The following is a 21,421-nucleotide window of genomic DNA, read 5'->3' as shown; positions in this document are numbered from 1 at the left end:
TGTACTGTTGAAACTAAAAAGTTCCTTTTTAAAACCTTCCCAATCCTGATGAAAAAGTACCTTTAGTAAACCTGCTGAAATCTTAAGTTAAACATTATTTTGAAATGCCAATTCCACTATATTAGAACAGGATTATTGTTCCTCTCCCATCTTTTCTTTCCTACAGTAATCTGGAAACTTTTAGTTTTCTGACAGATGCTTAAGTATCTCCATTTGCAATGATGAGACATGCATGACATTGAGAGCAAATCTTGGTTCTTGAAGAAAGCTATTGTTTTTCAGAATTCTACCCTCAAGCCTGGATCAGTCATGTTTATTCACAAGCATGCTAACAAAGCAGTTTTTAAACAAATCTGAAAGAGGAGGACTAGCTGAGAATGTGTTAACCCAGCAATGCCAAGAGGAATATTGGTGTAGAGGAAGATTTTGTCATTGCAAGCTAACCCAAAGCTTTATTTTCTGTTGCCTCTCATAGGAGTGATATGTTTCCTCCAGTGTTTTCTTATCTCTCCTTCACAGATAGCACAAAGGCCAGTGGGAAAAGGGTTGTTGGAGATGTAGCTTATGCTTCAGCAAAGGAGAGAGCAGCCTATATCACCCCTGTACCTGGTGGGGTTGGACCAATGACTGTTGCAATGCTGATGCAGGTGAGTACCTCGCTTTGGGGAACAGCCTTTTTTCACTTTCCACTGAGTTTCTGTGTGCAGATGCCTAGCAGTGCTCTCTGTTTCATCCCACACAGCTTTAAATCCTCTAGTTTTCCCAGAGTTCCTTTAGATCATGGCCAATCTTTCTCCTAAGGTTCTACATGCAGTATAATTAGGGATAATAATAATCCTCCAGTGAGACATTAACTTGACATGGTTGGGCGGGCGGGGGGAGGGGGGCTTGCATACTCCAAGGAGGATGAGAGCTACGCTAGAGGTTTAACTAAACTGCACAAGTCTCATCAGAGGAGCTAGATGAAGAGTCTCTGGGTGAAAGGTGAGTGGCTGGCCGTCCCCAGCTCTCGAGGGAGCTCTCGAGGAAGGAGGTAGTGATGAGGCCCATGGCTCGCTTCCCTTCATCCTTCCTCCAAGAACTGCAGCTGAGACAGGTGATATGGTGAGACATAATTTACCAAAACCCTTATTGGATGGGTAGTCACCCAGGTCCTCAAGGACCACAGTAGATATTTCTATGTATTTCTTATTTACCTGGTGATAAATAAGCTCAGGACGCGGTGGCTCAGTGGCTAAGATGGTGAGCTTGTCAATCAGAAAGGTCGGCAATTTGGCTGTTCAAATCCCTAGTGCCGTGTAAAGGAGTGAACTCCTGTTACTTGTCCCAACTTCTGCCAACCTAACAGTTCGAAAGCATGTAAAAATGCAAGTAGAAATATAGGGACCACCTTGGTGGGAAGGTAACAGCGTTCCATGCACCTTTGGCATTTAGTTATGCCAGCCACATGACCACGGAGACGTCTTCAGACAGCAATGGCTCTTCAGCTTTGAAACGGAGATGAGCACAGCCCCCTAGAGTCGGGAACGTATGTGTGTGAGGAACCTTTACCTTTAAGCTCAGGACTGTTGCTGAACAACTAATACCAGCTCCTGCAGGACTATCCATCGCAAATAAACAAACACTGAAAACAAGAAATAATGATCTGCTACTACAAATTAAATCCAGTGAGAAAGGATATTTTAAAATAATGCACCAGTTCTGGAAAGAACAACATCCAGAATCAGAAATAAACAAACCAACTAATGTACAGCACTGCTGTAGCTATAATTGAATAGCTTTGATGCAAAATCAACAAACAAAATAAAAGCCAAACAGTGCATCACCCAAATGAAAATCAGGCTGGAAAATAAGACAGCCTGCTAAAGATCAGATGCAAGCAAGCTAGAATGGATGAAAGAAAAGTTGAAGAACATGAAGAATGAATAATACCTGATCAAGCAATATCACTTAGAAACAAGGACAATTGTGACTCATTGCACAATCAGCCAGATATTCAGACTGGAATTTGCATTTTTGTCCCTCTATCAAGTCTTTCCCAGGGACCTGGGATAGGCAAATATGAATGTTAAAAGTATCATCTCATGATGTAAAGCTGCCTTCTGCAACTGATTGATGGTGATTTTGCCAATGCTGGTGGTGTTCAGCTCAGAGATCCTATATGGAAAAACGCACCTGAAATAGAATTGCTGTTCAACACTGTCCATATAAACAGCCAAGATGATTTTGGAAAATTGAAAGAGAAGGAAGACCAACTTGCATGTAGCTTTATTGATTACAGTAAAGCTTTCAGTTCCGTGCCGCATGATTGGATAAGGCATCTGATGCCTGGCTTGCATTAATGACATCACAGGAAACTGCAGCTACAGGATCACAATTTCTGACATTCCCTGCTGGCTTTCCACAAACAAAATCAATGGAGAAGCTAGAAACTGTTCCCACTTCAGCCCTTTTTTTCCCCACTCACCTGCGCTTTTCTTTGCAATGATTGAAAAAAATACTCTCTATTTTCTGCTTTTCTTAAACAATAATTAAAGGCATCTCACTAAAACTTTAATAAGTATTATTACTCCTCTTTTTTTTCTTCCAGGTTATAAGTAGAATGCATAACATCTTCTTTGCTCATTTTATTTACAAGCCACCTTTTGAATGTATTTGGTTTTTCGGATGTGTTTGACTGATCTAAAGTTACTCAGGGAGTTTTGAGACTGAATAAGAATTTGAATCCAGATGTTCAATGCAATAATATTAAAAGAAAATAGAAACAGTGAATAATATAACCCACTATATCTCAGATGAACAATAAATAGCACTTATATGACATTAAACTGGTGCCGTCCAGATTTATTTATTTTCCAAATGTAAAATATAAACTTTTAGAGACTGGTCCTACAACACCTCAAGTTCTGTCTTCCACTAAATTTCGATTAACACCAGTTTGCTTATAGAAGCAACAGGTCGACGAGACACCATCGCCACTGCTCTACATATTGCACTGAGCCACCTTGAGAAATCTGGGAATTATGTCAGAATGCTTTTTATAGACTATAGCTCGGCCTTTAACACCATCTTACCAGGCGTTCTCATTGAAAAGCTGACTGACCTGAATTTCCCTCCCCTCACTTGTGAATGGATCAAAGACTCCCTGATGGATTGTCCACAAACAGTAAGGGTTGGGTCCTTTACATCTTCCACGCTAAAGCTCAGCACAGGCTCCACTCAGGGCTGTGTGCTCAGCCCATACCTCTACTCGCTGTATACACGTGACTGCATATCCTCTGATCTATCCAACATCATAATAAAGTTTGCAGATGACACAACTGTGCTGGGTCTCATAACTGGAGGGGACGAGTCAGCATACAGGGAAGAAGTCCAGAAGGTATCCGTATTGTGTTCAAAAAACAACTTACATCTAAATACTAGTAAGACAAAGGAGATGGTGCTAGATTTCCGGAAGCACAGAGAGTCACCTGCCCCACTGTATATTGAGGGGGGCTGTGTGGAGAGGGTTTCCTCTTTTAAATTCTTGGGAGTGCTTATTAGTCCAGATATCACCTGGAAAACAACACATTCCTGGTGATTGGCAAGGCCCAACAGTATCCTGCGAAAACATCAGGTGGAACAACGATTGATGACCTCTTTCTATCGGTCCACAATAGAAAATGTCCTCACATATTCCATTATAGTATGGTATGATGGTTTAACTACTGCGGACAGGAAGGCACTACAGAGAGTGATCAATTTGGCACAAGTAACCATTGGTTGCCCTCTAACACCACTGGATGACATCGCCAGGTCTCGCTGCTTTAGCAGAGTAAGGAAGATAGAGATGATTCACACCCTGGTCAATGTCTCTTCGCACTTCTACCATCGGGCAGAAGATGTCAAAGCAAAGCCAGCTGAACAAATAGGTTTTAAAATAGTTTCTATCCTTGGGCTGTCAGACTCTTAAACACAACCACAATCACTCCACGCACACGTGGAAACGTATGTTTAGTTTTCTCTTTTTTCTTTTCCCCTAACTTGCATTGGGATTATTCCTTTGGGATTTATGTTGTTTGTATTTGTTGTCATGGATTGCACCAGTGAGGCTAAAACCAATTTCATTGTATTTATTTTATACAATGACAGTAAAGACTATACTACTATACTATACCAGCCCCACCTGCTAAAATGCCCAGCTAGCGCAGAGCATCAAGTCTTCTTAAATCTTACCACTGTAACGCAACTGAAAAGCGCAAGTTGAGGAAGTTTGGGTTAAACTGAGAAAAAGAAGATAATAAGGCTACTTTGCAGTGTGTATCACAACAAATTAAAGCCCTGGACAAGCAATATAGTTAGAATCTTGATGTGTATTTAGGAAGTTATGCAGAAGTAGGTTTCTGAAGAGTAAATATAAATTGTGCACCAAAAATGCAAATGACTTACACATATATTTACCTAATTCTGTATTTAAAGGATATAGAGCGCTTCCTGCCTTTTACAGATTATTTTGTGCAACTTAAATTTTCTAAACAAGACAAAACAGATAGATTATTGGTTACAGTAATTAATTTTTATTTTGTTTTCTTTTTTAAAACACCAATTCAGAGTACAGTAGAAAGTGCTCAACGTTTTCTTGAGACGTATCAACCTGGCAAGTGGAATATTCAGTATAAGCTGCTCACTCCTGTAACTCCTGTTCCAAGGTAAGAAAGAAGTAATAAAATTAGTCTAGAAAGGGTATGAATGGAAGTCTATATTTGTCCCTTGCTGTGTCCCAGTGAGACAGAGAGCAGGAGAAAACTTGTATAGCCTCTATTGGAGTTTCTGCTGGTATAGAGAAAATGGACATCAGGGAAAGTAAAAGCAATAGCACATTCATTCAAGTATTATAACATAGAATATTTCTTTTCATATCATGCCTTTCTTATGTCTCCTTCAGAGCACTCTATTCTGTGCATATTTTCTTCTCTTATCCAACATACTCTCTCAAGTACTGGAAAGTTCTAGGAATGTCAGTTGTCTTTGGGTTTTTGTTTTGGTTTTTTGTGCTCTCATTTTTTTTCCTAAATGCATTTTTGTGCTTCAATTGCCACTGCTGATTATACAGCTATTGACATTTGGAGGAAGAGTAGCTGTGGATTGTGAGGCTGCAGAAGTAGAAGTAGCTGTGGGCTGCAGAAAACTGGACTTGTTTGTTGAAATGGGTAGGAAAGCAAGAACATCCTGAAGAAAGATTTTCACCCATCCTTCTTCCTGCTTTATGGTTTTCCAAACTTTGGGGAAGTTTTCACGTAGAAAAGCATTCAGAAAGCCTGCACTTTCAAGGTTCAAAGAGAAGGGGCAAATTTAGGTGTGACTTGTATATTCCCAGTACTTAATGAGAGATTGGAATGCCATCTTCTCCTTTCTCAATATAACTGTTATTTTTCAGTGACATTGAAGTTTCACGCTCATGTACTCCTAAGCCCATTGGTGAGCTGGCCAGAGAAATTGGCTTGATTTCAGATGAAGTAGAGTTGTATGGTCAATGCAAAGCCAAAATCTCACTGTCAACACTGAAGCGTCTTAAAGATCAACCAGATGGAAAATACATTGTAGTAACAGGGTAAGTTGCCTTAAATTATTTCTACACCCTGATAAACTAGCAGGGTTGGGGTCTTTCTTAACTGACTTGGGGAAAGAATAACAGGTCCCCATGAAAAGTCTATAAAAGCATTTACAATCATTGAAAGTCTTTAGCATTCAAAGATTCCTTAAATACCGTATTTTTTGGAGTATAAGTCGCACCAGAGTATAAGACGCACCAAGATTTTGAAGAGGTAAATGAAAGAAAAAAGTTTTTGCACTCTGCAGGCCTCCAAAAAATGGCCCATTTTTCATGAAAATGGGCCTGTTTGTGGTCAAAAAAAGGGCATGCATAGCCTTCAGGAGGCTTGTAGAGTGCTCCTCAGGGAGGGGGGGCAAAAATGAGCAAAACCCTCATTTTTTGCTCATTTTTGCCCTCACCAGCCCCCAGGAGCACTCTGGAAGCATGACCATTTTTGCAAGGGGGTGGGGTTTTGGGAGGCCAAAAATGCTGTATTGAGTGTATAAGACACACCCAGATTTTCACCCTATTTTTTGAGGGGAAAAGGTGTGTCTTATACTCCAAAAAATACGGTAGCTAACATAGTTTTAAAATACTATACACCAAAGCATAGCACTAGTATATACCAAGGGTGAAATTGGTCCCCAAGGAGACAAAATATTAAAAATATCAATTTGTCAAGTCCAGAATACAATCTGAACATAAATCAATGAAAATTTTCCCAAAATGTTGAGAAGGGCAAATTTAGGAGAACACTCATCTGATGTTTAATTAAACATTTATAATTATACCATTACAGAAAATGTTCTGTCCCTTTAAACTGAGCAAGCATGTACAAAAAGACCTTCTAATGGCCAAGTTACTCTCTCTTAACATATTGTAATTAAGTGAATTGTGCCTTTATCTCTTTTTTAAAGGTATTCTTATTTGTTTTTTTCTAGCATAACTCCCACACCACTGGGGGAAGGGAAGAGTACAACAACTGTAGGGCTGGTTCAAGCTTTGGGTGCACACCTTGGTCAGAATGCCTTTGCCTGTGTCCGCCAACCTTCTCAAGGGCCTACTTTTGGAATTAAAGGTACAGATTGTGTCAGCCCTTCTTCATTCAAAAATCAGGAAAGAAAACCACAGGACTCCATTGGTAGAAATCAAGTGTACTTTTACTAATTATAAATGAATAGAAACGAAGCTAAGCGAAGTCTGATTATTTAGGCGCGAAAGTGAATAATATATTGTATAATTCATTCCCCTCCCCTTGGCATCCCTGCACAGTCCAATCATAATTCTCCCAATTGTCAGGTGTGAGATAACTTCGAAAGGCATCACCAGGATGGAATGCTGGTTCCGTTGGCCTTGGCAGGAAACACTCCTCCACCTGCACAGTAAGGTGGACAGTTCAAAATCTAGAATCTTCCTCCAGCACAACAATGAGTCCCCTCCCAAATACCATGCCCCCCTCCCCATTTCAATGGCAGCCGAAGCAGCAGGCTGACAGATTGCAACATTCCACGCCAGAGGCAAAGCTGTAGCTTGCCAGTTGTATACAATTTACAATGGATTCAAATTCAGTCCAAGGCATCTCCATTGAAGTAGTTAGCAGATGATAAGAAAAACTTTGACCTGTGTTTCTGGATACCCATTGCAATGTGGCATTGTGCTAAGAGGTTAATTGGTTGAATGAAGGAAGACAAACAGCAAACGTATTCAACCTAGTGTCTCTGATATCCTGTGTTTCTACAGATTGGTAGATTTGGTTTGTTTACTCACCCCCCACTCCAAAAGCATTTGTGCTGGTAATCTCCAATCTTTGGTAAACACCAAACAAAAAGTTTGCTTACTTTTATTCTGCTGGTTGAATAAACTTTGGTAGGCTCTGAGGGAAATATTGATTATCCTTGTTTAATGACTGCCACTTTTAGAAACCATTCAGTTTGAATGCTGATATAAAAAATAACTTTGTAAGATTTAAGACCTTTGCAGGTCTGTAAAGCTGAGGAAAGCTGAAGTAAGATCATAGGCCCAGTCACAGTTTCACTTAATGACCTATTCACTTAATAGTAAATTAATAACTGAGTTACTAGTCCCAATTGTGATTGCTAAATGAGGACTACCTGTAAGAAGTTGGCTAGAATGCACAAGCAGAGGATATTAGCAGAAACATCTGTAGAATTTTCACTATCATGATAATACCCATTATTTAAGTGTAATGTTTTAGCATGGTGATATTAAGATTATAGACAAGTACTTGACCTATTTTTATTACTGTTAATAGAATGTGAGAAGGTACAATCACTTGACTTTGGTCCTTGCTAAAGATAATGTATCAATTTTAAAATAAGTAGGGTTTTTTCTTCCAATGAATAACTGTTAAACCCTTTAAAATTCACAATTTGATGCATTGCATTATGTTTTATATTCCCCATTAGGTGGTGCAGCTGGAGGTGGCTATTCTCAAGTTATTCCTATGGAAGAAGTAAACTTCAAATTTATTCCTTTATAAATACACTGGGTGTTCATCTCTTATATGTGTATTCCAGGATGTCAAAACCTATTTGTTCAGAAATTTAGAGTGATGGGAATTCTTTTCCCTGATATTATATGGAGAGAATCTGTGTGATTTGATCCTGATGTATGATTCCCAATAGTCATAGGCATTCAGCTTGGGGATAGATATTATTTCTAGTTCTTGTCAGTTCTGCATGCATTTAATCGTAGATCCATTCAACTATGAACAACATTTTTGAACTAATTGCAAAATTTAGAGAAATGTATAATCAGGATAACTGTTCCAATCTCTGTGTGCATTCAGATATTAGAAATTAAATTAGTTTGTTTAAACATGTGGAACAAATTAAATTCTCCTCATATACCAGCTTTGCTGTAGATGAACAATTTTGGGGCTTATTAGAGAAATGCTTTTTATATTAGATGTATTGTAAATTATAACATTGGAGGGTTTTCCCCCCAAAACATTTGGGCCACAAGTTAAGGAACTGCAGTAATCCTACTTTATAAAGCACTAACACTTTGTAACACTTGCCACTTAAAGTGTGGCAAGTCAAGTAAACTGATCTGGCATATTAAAGGGAAAATAATTTTTGTACACACTTATAGAATTGGCTGTCACAAGGCACCTGATTTAGAAAATTAGGCAGATTCAGGGAGTATCTTCAGGGTGTGGTCTCAAAAGTCAAAGTAGCCATCATGATGTGATTGAAGTTCTCTGCCTGTTTTTATGTACTTTGGGAGATGCTTCAACAAAATCATCACAATCATCTTAGAATTAGATTAACAGAGTTGGAAAAGACCTTGTAGGTGATCTAGTCCAATCCCCACCCCCTCCGCCCAAGCAGGAGACCCTATACCATTTCTGACAAATGGCAGTCTTCCTGAAAGCCTTCAGTGATGAACTCCCACAACTTCTTAAAGCAAGCTATTCCAGCTGCTTGATTGTTCTCACTGTCAGAAAAATTCTCCTTATTTCTAGGTTGAATCTCTCCTTGATCAGTTTCCATCCATTCCTTGTCTGGCCTTCAGGTGCCTTAGAAAATAGCTTGACCCCTTCCTCTCTGTGGCAGCCTCTCAAATATTGGAACACTGCTTTCATGGCTCCCCTGGTCCTTCTCTTCATTAGACTAGCCATATCCTGTAAACATTCTTCATATGTTTTAGTCTCCAGTCTCCTAATTATCCTGGTTGCTCTTTGAACTTTTTCTACATCTTTTTAATAGTGTGGTGACCAGTACTCTAGATGTGGTCTCACTAAGGCTTTATAGAGTGGTATTAGTACCTCCCTTGATCTTGATTGTATCCCTCTCTTAATGCAATTTAGGATTGCATTGGCTTTTTTGGCTGCCACTGTACACTGCTGGCTCATATTTAACTTGTTGTCCACTAAGACTCCAAGATCTTTCTCATAGTTACTGCTATTAAACCTGGTTTCACCCAGTCTATATGTGTACCTTTGGTTTTTCTTGCCTAAGTGTACGAATTTACTTTTCTCTACATTGATTTTCATTTTGTTAGCTAGGACTCAGTGTTCAAGTCTGTCAAGATCCATATGGATCTTGAGCCTATCTTCTAGGGTGTTAGCTATTCCTGTCAGCTTAGTATTATCTGCAAATTTGGTAAGTTCCCCTTCTATTTCCTCATCTAAGTCATTTATGAAGATATTGAAGAGTACTGGGCCTAAGACAGAATCTTGTGGTACTCCACTGCTTATTTCCCTCCATGTAGACGTAGACCTATTAAGGACTACTTCTTGAGTTCGGTTTGTCAACCAGTTACCTAATCCATCTAGTGATGATGCTATCTATCCCACTTTTTTCTAGCTTACCAAGAAGTAGGTTGTGGTTTACTTCGTTGAATGTCTTGCTGTAGTCTAAGTATACTATGTCCACAGTATTTTGCTGGTCTACTAATTTAGTTACTATGTTGAAGAATGAAATAAGATTGTTTTGGCATGATCTGTTTTTAACAAACCCTTTTCAACTTCTTTGACCATACTTTGAAGGACAATTCTGGAAAAATGAAGGGGAAAAAGGCTACCAGCCTCCTAGCTATGACAATTAAAAGAAGCATTGGCATGTCTGCTGGTTTAGGAAAGAAACCAAATTTATAACTAATTCTCTTAATGCTTTATCTATTCCTAAATAATCAAATTCCAGATGTCTTCAATAACAACTACAAGAATTTCCTGCCAGTTGCTTGGGAGGTTGACATAAGTTTTAGTGGCAACAAATTTCATTGTGTTTTATAATTTTAAACTGTTAAGTGTCTTAATTGTAATATATTTTTAATTGTAAGCTGTTCAAATTCATTAACTGAGATAGGTGGCTATAAAAATTGAATGAGTGAATGAATAAATCTCAGTAGCTTAGAAGCAACTGAAGGCTGGATATCATCCTAGGGTGGAAAAATTGTTCAGTGGCTGGGGAGAAAATTATTTTTCTCCCTTCAGAAAGTTCTACCAAAAAAAATGTAGGAGAAGGCCCCTTTTTTTCTCTGCGAAGGCATTTGTGTATCAGAGAACTACCGTCTCTCATGACTCTAGAAACAGCACTGAATCTTATAGTCTTGATTTGGTGACTTAATTAGATTTAGTCAAAGGTTTGAGATAATGGTTGGGATATTTTCCCGTGCTTTCTTTTTTCCTGCAGTTTAATCTCCATCTCACGGGTGACATCCATGCTATTACTGCTGCCAATAACTTGGTTGCTGCTGCTATTGATGCCCGCATCTTCCATGAGGCTACACAGTCCGATCAGGTAATTTGATGCAATTAATGACTCTCTCTTCTAGTGTGCTTTGTGCACAGTTTGTTTAGCTGAGATTTATTGTGTGCCGATAAATCCTTAATTACATGCTTTGTTCTTAAAGGCACTCTATTCACGATTGGTTCCTTCAGTTGACGGTGTTAGGAATTTCTCTGATGTCCAGATTCGGAGACTACAGGTGAGCTTGCTTGCAATCTCCAGTCTGTTTGTACTTCTCAGAGTATCTTCAATGCTCACAAACATAGGATTTGACATAGTAATAGCATTTAGACTTATATACCACTTCACAGTGTTTTATAGCCCTCTCTAAGCGGTTTACAGAGTCAGCATATTTCCCCCAACAATTTGGCTCCTCATTTTACCCACCTCAGAAGGATGGAAGTCTGAGTCAACCTTGAGCCTGGTGAGATTTAATCTGCCAAATTGCAGGCAGCCAGCAGGAAGCAGAAGTAGCCTGCAGTACAGCACTCTGACCATGGCTCAGTATTCAAAGGAATACTACAGCCTCTGTTGAAATAATTCAGAGTTTTATGTTTTTCAATATAGAAAAATGTGCTCTAGTTTAATATGTCTTCCTTGAGGCTGAACAAGGTCTACTCAAAGTATGATGCAAAGGCAAAGCAATGTTAAAGAATCATAATTCATATCAGACAGTAACACTGATTTCATACGAAATCAAGCTTTACAAGGATGACCCCATATTTTATCCTTCAGGTATTTCCGGGAGTTTATTTTGGTTTTGCTCATATTGTGATTGCCTGGGAAGCTATAATACTATTTTTCCCAGTGTTGCTGATTACTCCTCATAATGTTCCTCCACGTTCTTCTTGAGAAATTGATAATGATGACTTCTCCATTCCAGTTGCCCACCATAAATGGCCAAAGATTGCTACCAGTACATACCTAGTATGATGGCCAATGCCTCCGGGCTCCAATGTGGTATGATCTAAATCAGATGTGATAGATGCATAGCTACAACCCTGACCTTTTCTGGATGCTTTGCCCAGGGATACACATCCTTTCCTGGGCTAAGGGTGCATTTGGCCTTTAAATGGTATGCTGGGCATAGCTTTATAAAACATAATTGATGGGCAGGATAAAAACTAAAGCTGATTTAATTTGGTTTACATTTCATTAAAATAAATATAGTTAATGCAATTACTCTTCAGTCACTTATTTAATTCTATTCCCCTTTTCTCACATTAAAAGCTACAATTTGATAACAATTTTGAAGGTTCTATGCAGGCCATACCCAAGCCTTTTGAGTATTCAGGTTGGATTCCATTGTTGTAGCTGTTCTTCTTTTACCTTTGCACTGTGTTACAGACAGTGCAAGACACGTGCATTCATTAAAAGAATTTTAGGGGAGGGTGGGTGTTCTCTGCCTATGATTTTGCTGATACTGAGGGAGCAAAATAAAAATTGAGAATTCTGCTCATTGATCTCTTGAGGGTGATGCTGTTTTCTTAAAATTGTTGCTGATTTTAGTGAATAATTGCACTAAAGACAATTACTGAACTCTAATTTTAACCAGATAGGTTAAAACCAGATAGGTTTTTGCATTTCAGCTGCATCCCTTTATGTTATTTGCAAAAAAAGGCTTTTTAACTACTTTGCTTAAAGACTAGTTTCCTGTAACTTGTCAATGTCTTTCTCTCTCTTTCTCTCTCTTTCTCTTTCTCTCATTTCCTTCCTCAGAGATTACATATTATGAAAATGGACCCAGCAACTTTGACAAATGATGAAATAAGCAAATTTGTGAGATTGGATATCGATCCAGATAGCATAACATGGCAACGAGGTATTGCAGCACAAGTAACCTCCAGGAGAAAAGGAGAAAAGCTGTTTGGAAGAAAGATGATTCTGTCTATGGGGGATACAGATTAAAGTCTAAACAAGGAATAAATACCTGCTGAGTCCTTCGCTCTTAATTTTTAGGATCCATTTAGTCTGGGACAATTTTAATAATTAAGAGGCAGGTGCTGTGTTCACCCAGGACTGCATTGCCAGCAGTAGGGATTTCTTTCTCCAGAGTAAAAGGCTTCAGTCATTGCTTCCTCCCCATAGGTGATCTATCAGTGCCATTTTTCTCTTTGGGGCAGGAAATTCTGGTTTTTATGCATTAGTAGGAGGATTTGCATTTAGCTTAATGCAGTCAGAATTTGCTTTTGAAAGAAACCTAAGACTGTGCTGAATATTACAGCATAGAAGCAGGAGTTATGCAGTTAATTGTCTCTTTTCCTTCATTTTGTCATGTTCCTCTTAGGAGTTCATGAGTTCATTGTGTTATCTATGCTATTGTTAGAGTAGTTATCTAAATTTTCACTTGGTATGAAATATGTGTTGGCCATTTGGATTTTTGGTCAACGTGATTCTCCCTTTTCCTTTTGACAACCATTTTCCTCAAGGCATATAACTAAGGGGGTTGGTTATTTTATTTTTACTTACTGTAAGTATGTAATCTGCTTGGACAGCTTTCATTATCAGATAGATTAAAACATTAAAATATTCATAATAAATCCATTACTTAACTTATTAATCATCAGATAATTCATTTATAGACTTTCTTGTAAGTTGAACTATTACAGCATAGTAGTTCAATTTATTTGGTGTATTCCTTTTCAGGTCCCCCCAAAGAGTGTATGCTCTTTGTTCTCTGAACATGTTGAGTCTTCATTGGGCTATTTTTGGAATGTAAAATGATCTTTGACAGTCATTATCACTCAAGTTCACCTGCCCTGACCAGAATTCCACTACTGTTGCACAATGCTACAAGGTGTAGAAAATTGTGCAGATAGAGGTCTTGGTGCTCCAAGAGCTTGGCCGTTTATTTGCAGATATTTCATTCCTTAACTAGGTAACATCATCAGTGCTGCACTGATGATGTTAACTAGTTCAGTAATAAAACATTTACAAGCAAACAGTCAAGCTCAGAGAGCACCAGGTACTGCACAATTCAATCCTGAACTACATATATTCTCTTCTATTAGAACTATTCAAATTTGATCCAATTAGTCACTTCCTCTGCAGCAGAGGAGAGGAGGTTGCTATGGTCTCTCTACATGAACTCCTTCTCTGAATTTGTTCTCCAATCTTGTGTTCCTGTGGAGTTGCTACTGGGCTGATCATAGTTTTGAGGTAACTTTCAGCCTGCTGCCTTTTGTTTGGGTCACAGTAAGTGGTTCCACTTTTGAGCCACTGTACGTTATTGTTTCACAGATCAGTGTGCTAAGAGACATTATAAGAAATTAAAGTCAAGGTCTTCCTGGATTTTGCTGCTGAACGTTGCCTAGAATGTCAGGAAACAAAATAGAGTAAAGGTAGACTGGACGGGCTCTTTTGATGCCAAATTTATAGCTCTTGATTAATCTTGCAATTAGACTCTTATTAACTTGTTTTTAATCTTAACTAGTAGAGCTTTGTACTTATGGGAGTGAAGTATTTGTCTGCTATTCATTAAGGAAGTGCAAGGTTGTTGTTGTTGTTTTGATTCTGTGAGCATGAAAAATAATGATGATGGTGGTAATGATGATGATGATGCTTTATGGTAGTGTTTCATGGTTGGCTGGAGGATTCTGGGAGTTGGAAGTCCATGCATCTTAAAGATGTCATGGTGGAGAAACACTACATTAATGAATCTACTCATTAAACCTAATGTGATTCCAAAGCAGTGGCACCTTCTTTGGAGCTCTGGGATATTGTAAAGGTGGAGCTTCTTTAATAAATAGCAGAATAACATAATGCTGTTATTCCAAAGCATTTTCAAGCTTTCTTGTCTAGGAATAGTCTGTGAAGAAATGATTTAAGCAGTTCTCTATAGACGTTAACCATGCAGAGATGCACGGTAGTCCTTATTTAATCCTTACATCCATTAAAAAACTGCAGGTCATTCTGCAAGTCAATGAAACTTTCCAAATGTAGCCTATTAATCAGCATCATGTTGAGAACATATTATGGTTCTTTCCACACTTGCTCACAATCTCATGTTAGCTTACTTTTTCCCAATGTTTCCAAGGGGAATTTAATTTTATACCGTTTCCTAGTAAATGAGATATGAAACATAATCTCAAAAGACTGATTTTGGATTTTTGTTTATCCTACAACTAGTATTCCATATAAAGTTTATACATAGAAAACACTCTATAGCTATTTTCTTGGTATCAAAATTGCTTAAGCAAAAAAGTAGCTATGTATTTCCTCCTTCCTGTGGAATTCCTGCTGTCAAATAAAACGATCAGTGCAAATAGAAAAGAGCAAATTACAGAAGACTATTGACAAGTCAGTTTATCTTTCAGGCATCTTTCAATGGTCCTGAAAATATAGATCGCCCTTCTGCAATTGTGTGTGCTGAACTTCAGTTTTCATCACTCCTGGATATTAGGAGATGATGGCATTTAAAGTTCAGCATACATGAAGGCTGGTGAAGATTGATTTATGCAAATTCTGTTTCCCATTGCTTGTTTTGAGATTTTCTTGGGTGACTTGAAATAACAGTCTATAAAATCATGAGTATATTTAAAATATGAATAACCGTGGTTTGTTGCTCAAAGTGTTGGCCTATGATTGGGAGATCTAGGTTTACCTTCGGTCATAGAAGTTCACCAAGTGACTCTGCTTTAGCCCAACCAACTTCACAAGTTGCTACCTGGGGCTTAAAATCAAAGGAGATGTCAAGGGAAGTCGTGGCATGACAAAACCACGCTCGACTAAAGCGCGCCCGATTAAACCGCGTCGCTGACGTCATCAACAGGGCGACAACAGCGAGCGCGGAGAAAGAAGGGCGCTTTAAATAGCGCTTTGAAAGCAAGCCGATTCAAGTTAAGTTAAGGGTTAGGGTTAGGTTAAGGGTTAGGGTTAGGTTTAGGGTTAGGTTAAGGGTTAGGATTAGGTTTAGCATTAGGTTAAGGGTTAGGTTTAGGGTTAGGTTTAGGATTAGGTTTAGGATTAGGTTTAGGATTAGGTTTAGGGGGGTTAGGTTTAGGTTTAGGTGTTAATTTTAGGTTTAGCGTTTACAGCGTGCTTTTTTTCTCTGTGCTGTTGTCGCGCTGTGATGACGTCAGCTACGCGGTTTCATCGAGCGCCCTTTAGTCAAACGCGGTTTTGTGGTGGAACCAAGGGAAGTCACCTTAAACCTTTGGAGAAATGGCCAGACATCTATATAATAAAGAGGTTTAAAAAATCAAAATCTTGTGGGTTGCAATGTTAGCGATTTATTTCTCATAGCCTTTATTCTAATGACTTACCTTTGTGAGATAACTTGGATGGAATTAATGGTTTTAAATGTACATGTATAAAATGTTGCTAAATTCCCCATGTTCACCCTTTGTCTTCCCACCTTCTTTTATGTAGTACTGGATACAAACGACAGGTTTCTGCGAACCATTACAATTGGGCAGTCTCCATCTGAGAAGGGATACACACGCACAGTAAGTGTCCTTTCGCTCAGATTCTTTTAGAATAGCAGGCATTTTTATCCCAACTGAGGGCTGATTTTGAGCTAAGGGTTTGTGCATCTTTCTCTGTTTTCTGGATGTACCCATGCCCATATTGCCTCCGTTTTGAGGGCTGCTACTACTAATGAGAGTGATTGTGTGAAGAAACTTGGCATATCTGAGAAATTCTCTTTGAGTTTTAGCCCTTTTGTGTACAGAATGACAGCATTCTTAAAATGCCCTAACCTGACATTGCTAAAAAGGCTACCATCCGCCTGGTGCTGTTCAAATGATCAATGACTGCTGTTAGATCAGGTGAATGGATGAGGCAGACTCAGGCTTCAGTAACAACAGCTCTTTATTAAGTGACAACTATGTACAATCCAGCAAAGACTCTGTCTGGCAGCAGCCCTTTTATAGGGAGCTGTCAGACCCTTCGACCAATCAGATTTGAATACTGTTCCCGCCAGAACAGAGGACCTTGGTGGAAACTACTATACTGATTGTCAGCATATAACAACTGCTAATTAGGAGATCTGGGAAGTGTACTTTTGAACAGCCAGACAGCACCAAATTTGGAAAAGGCTACCACAGATGCTTAGACCTGATTCTGTTTCTAGATTATTGTGACTCCATAATTATGGGCATTCTGTCTTGTCTATGTCTTTTTAAATCAAATACTCCAGTCGTGTTCAGTTATGTCTATTTCTGATCTTGCTTGCTTTTTTTCTTCCTTGCAGGCCCATTTTGACATTGCAGTAGCTAGTGAGATCATGGCAGTTTTAGCACTCACAAACGGCCTGGAGGATATGAGAGAACGCCTGGGGAAAATGGTGGTCGCTTCCAGCAAGAAAGGAGTTCCAATCACCACAGAAGATCTGGTAACTGAACATGATTCTCTTTGGAAGAAAATGCAACTCTGGAAGACACAGTTCACACATTTCTGAGATTATATGTGCTTTAACTATGACAGAAGTAGACAGCTTCAGTCATATCAAGCAGTGTATGTTGATGGCCAGGATTCCTAAAAAGCTACGTTCAGTGGTCTTTGTCTGATTCAGGATTTCTAAATGTGTATCTAGTAAATAATTTTTAATATTGATCTTGAAAATTGAGACATTTTCCCAAATTTCTGGCAATAGAGTTTGAAAGCATGGAACAAACTGGATTCTAAGTAAAGCTTAAACACGACCAGCTGAATTTGCCTTTCATGACCTACTTTTAGGCAACAAAAACTGAGAAAATGGCTCGTCATGATTATAAAAAGTAGGTTTATTAGCTTGAAATGCCATAAACCTAAAAAATGTGCAAGAACTGATACTTAAATATTTTTCCTACTTATTTCCTTAGGGAGTGAGCGGTGCCCTGGCAGTTTTGATGAAAGATGCTATTAAGCCCAATCTCATGCAGACTTTGGAAGTAAGTATAGTTTGTGCAGATGCTTTTTGTTGAAAATAGGGATGTACATTAAAATACATTCCAGTGGTTCTATTCTATTCCAGTGGTTTACATGGATTACTGCATCATCACCATTGTCATTAGAGGCTTCTGCTGATTGTCAGATAAAAGGGAAAACAGCAATATGATATCTGTAGGATCTATGGCACATAAGACCTCCCCAGTAGTATCCATAGGATCCAAAACTACCATATTTTTGGAGTATAAGACGCGCCAGAGTATCAGACACGCCAAGATTTTGAAGAGGCAAATTTTTAAAAAAAGGTTTTGCACAAAAATGGGCCTGTTTTTTCTCATAAAAAGGGCATGCATAGCCTTTAGGAGGCTTATAGAGTGCTCCTGGGCAGCTTGTGGGGCAGAAAGGCCCATTTCTGCTCATTTTTACCCTCTCCAGCCCCCAGGAGCACTCTGGAAGTCTCCTAAAGGCTATGCATGGTCATTTTTGCAAAGGGGCGGGATTTCAGAAGGCCCAAAATGCTGTATTTGGTGTATAAGATGCACCCAGATTTTCAGCCTCTTTTTTGAGGGAAAAATACGGTAAATGTAAAATAATGTTGGCAATTAAATAGGCTTTTAGCTGTTTTACAAAAATGCATTTAAATTTAAAAAAAAAACTGGTAAAATTGTGACATTTTGCATAATTCTTCCTCCTAATTTCAGAGGCCAGCATCTCACACGTTTTTGAGACATGGAAGTTTATAAGATGCAGTGTTCTCCTGAGATTTGAGAATTTTTGAGAATTTATTGTACTGTTTGCTAGAATTTTGGATTAAATCATTGGTTTATTTATAACGCCAGCTATATCAGCTTCTAAGATTCTGTGTAGCATAGGGGATGATGATTTGTGTTTTGCAGCCTTCCTTTTGGACATTTCTTTGTAATTTAAGGGAATGATTTTTATCATTTATTATGAATGCTGTTCATTTTAAAGAGTAAGAGAGGTCTGTGTATCGGCTAATATTTTTTTAGATTTCTTTTTTTTACAAAATCTTCCCATGTCTCATACAATTGGCTGCTCGGTCCTGTTTCTTTACTCTTCCCACATTGCCATCCACTGTGGAATTCATTCTCCTGGATCACTAGAATGGCTTTAAAAGGGATTAGATAAATGTATGGAGGATGGGTTTTCCAAAGCTCATTTGTCTTGAAGTTTAGTGTTATTTCTGGATTGGGGTCTGTTTGCCTCCAAATACCAATTGCAGGGTGGAAATGAGATGAAAAACTTTCCTGCATCTTCTACTTCTGAGCACACCTGAGGCATTTGGTTTGCAATTTTGAGAAACAAAAGTGTGAACTAGGATTGGTGCTATTCTTGTCCTGCAGCACTTTTTTCATGTTCCTGACTGTATTACTTCATTCTGCTTAATCACCATTTTTTAGCTGTTTTCTTTCTTTCGAGTAAACTACCTTGGGAAGCATTTATTTGAGAGGCTAATACATAAAATGAGCCTGTTTTCCTCAGCTTTGTTTTTTTTCTGACTTACAAGTTCTTTCACAAAGTTGTTATCTTTGTATCAGGAATTTTTCCCACTTCCGTTAGACTTTCGGCAGCTTTTTGCATCTCCTCCTAATTTCAGGTGCCAGTGTCTTCTGTTTCTTGCACCAATAAACCAAAAAGCACCAACATCTTTTGCTTGTCAAAGAATTGCTACTTATTTTCATACGTTGGCGCCTCATAGGGCTTTTGCCCTCATTCTTTCACCCACCCCTCTAAAATTATTTATGGCACAACCCTAACACCACATTTCATCTTTCTTTCATCCCAAAAATAGTATTATTGTTTCTTCTGTCCTGCTCTCCCTCCTATGTGTTTCTTCCTGTCGGCTTTTAAATATTTTGGATGAGTAAAACTTGTATTAAAAAGAGAGTGAGCAAGCAAGAGCTCCCTATTCCTTCTCAGTGTTGGTCCATATGATTGGGTCTTGTGGTGTATAAGGTGATTACTTTTTGTATGATATGTTCTGATTTGCCTTGCAGAGTTTTAGCTAAAGGCAAAATTCAGGTATGTTTCAACACTTTCTTTTAGATATCATTGGTCTCTTTTTTTAAAAGGAAGACCATATAAATGCAGGGAGTTTATAGACTTGCAAAGTAGATACCATTTGGGGAGTCCCTGAAGACTCCCCCCCCAAACGTATTTGGGTTTTACCAGAAATGTTGGAGAACTTGTTGGAGAAATATTGGAGAAGATTCCACTAGACTGAATGTATTTTGCTACAATGTCCACATGCTATTCATGATATTAGGTTACTTCCCTTGTGATGCATTTTTTTTTGCCTTCCAGATGCTGTACAATTTTACAGTCCTGTGTATGCTTTTCTATATGAATAACTTTTACTGAGTGCAGCAATATGTCCTTCTAAATACTGGAAGGATATGTTTGTTTGGTGTAGTTTAGATGACATGCTAATTTTCCTTCCTTCTTTCCTTCCTTCCTCTTTTCTTTCTTTCTTTCTTTTTTCTTTCTTTCTTTCCTCTGTTTCTATTCATATCTCTCAGGGTAATCCAGTGTTTGTCCATGCTGGTCCATTTGCTAACATTGCTCATGGGAACTCATCTGTCCTGGCAGACAAGATTGCCCTGAAAATCGTTGGCAAGGATGGGTTTGTTGGTAAGTCTCTTTTCACCTTCAGGCCTGGGTTTTTTTATACAATACATGGTATACGATGCAGTGACTACTATTAGTTTAAAGATTGGGAAGGCAAATGCATTAGAAACTGCTCTCTCAAGAGCCATTAGTCACAAGGGTTGTAGAATTCTCTATGTTCAGAATATCTCTGAGGCACAGCAGGAAATTGCTACTCCTATATATGTCTTATTGGACTCTGTAGAAGCTGAGCACTAAGGGGGAATTGCTGGATTGCTTAATCCAGCAATCGGGCTCTTCTGATATTCTTATCACCTATTTTAAAAGAAAGAATGGGATTGGATGTGCAAAGTAACTGAATTAGAGAGTTAAAAAGAAACATTGATTTTCTCAGCTAAATAAAGTAGATGAACTACAATAGATACTGTGAATAAAAGTAAAAGAACACTCATTGTTATAAGTTAACAAAAGATTTTCTGAGAGAAAAAAAATGACATGAAGTCTGTCCTACCTTTTTTTCCTGGAATATCTGCTTTTTTAAAAAATTCCTTAGGCTGGAGAAAGTCTCATCTAATTACTGACATGTTTTGCATAATTATTACTTAGCATGATATTTGTTCAGTTACCATCTTGGAAGGGTTCTTGCTATACTATTCACTCTAAAAATACTCACAATTCAGACAAAAGGAAGTTATAGTCGTGAGATGCCTATGACAGGAGATCTGCAGAGATGTAAACTTATCTATTAGCATTGCTGTTTTCTTAGCTGTTCTCTCTCCTAGCTTGTGTAGATTGTTGCTAGAGCTGTGCAATTAGGAGGAAAAGGAAGGAGAGACATTCCTGTTCCTAGTCCAGTGTTTCTCAACCTTGGCAACTGGAAGATGTCCGGACTTCAACTCTCAGAATTCCCCAGCCAGCGAATGCTGGCTGGGGAATTCTGGGAGTTGAAGTCCGGACATCTTCCAGTTGCCAAGGTTGAGAAACACTGTCCTAGTCTTTCTTTGCTTCTCTGAGCATTTTGCTAATCTGCTGCTGCTCTTCATTTTTAAATTATAAACCTCCAGTCATGTCATCTTAATCATTTAAGCAATTCCAG

The 21,421-nt window shown here is 38.5% G+C and overlaps 1 protein-coding gene across 2 annotated transcripts in view; it reads left to right on the top strand.

Annotated features, from left to right (window-relative positions):
* Window positions 1-21,421, top strand: part of MTHFD1 (methylenetetrahydrofolate dehydrogenase, cyclohydrolase and formyltetrahydrofolate synthetase 1) — a 72,370-nt gene that overhangs the window by 24,819 nt on the left and 26,130 nt on the right. For both annotated transcript variants that reach the window (XM_087727361.1, XM_087727356.1), the window contains exons 9-20: window positions 520-647; window positions 4,591-4,688; window positions 5,417-5,590; window positions 6,514-6,650; window positions 7,999-8,045; window positions 10,732-10,839; window positions 10,952-11,026; window positions 12,547-12,649; window positions 16,198-16,274; window positions 17,021-17,161; window positions 17,631-17,699; window positions 20,238-20,349. In XM_087727361.1, coding sequence (XP_087583487.1) covers window positions 520-647; window positions 4,591-4,688; window positions 5,417-5,590; window positions 6,514-6,650; window positions 7,999-8,045; window positions 10,732-10,839; window positions 10,952-11,026; window positions 12,547-12,649; window positions 16,198-16,274; window positions 17,021-17,161; window positions 17,631-17,699; window positions 20,238-20,349 — 1,269 coding nt within the window. The remainder of the gene's footprint in view (window positions 1-519; window positions 648-4,590; window positions 4,689-5,416; window positions 5,591-6,513; window positions 6,651-7,998; window positions 8,046-10,731; window positions 10,840-10,951; window positions 11,027-12,546; window positions 12,650-16,197; window positions 16,275-17,020; window positions 17,162-17,630; window positions 17,700-20,237; window positions 20,350-21,421) is intronic.

Source organism: Thamnophis sirtalis, unplaced genomic scaffold (genome assembly GCF_051295495.1).
Source record: "Thamnophis sirtalis isolate CommonGarterSnake01/CBP01778 unplaced genomic scaffold, rThaSir2_p1.2 scaffold_1, whole genome shotgun sequence".
Classification (NCBI taxonomy): domain Eukaryota; kingdom Metazoa; phylum Chordata; class Lepidosauria; order Squamata; family Natricidae; genus Thamnophis; species Thamnophis sirtalis.
The sequence above is the reverse complement of the archived record's forward strand: the minus strand, read 5'-3'. Positions and strand labels throughout refer to the sequence as shown.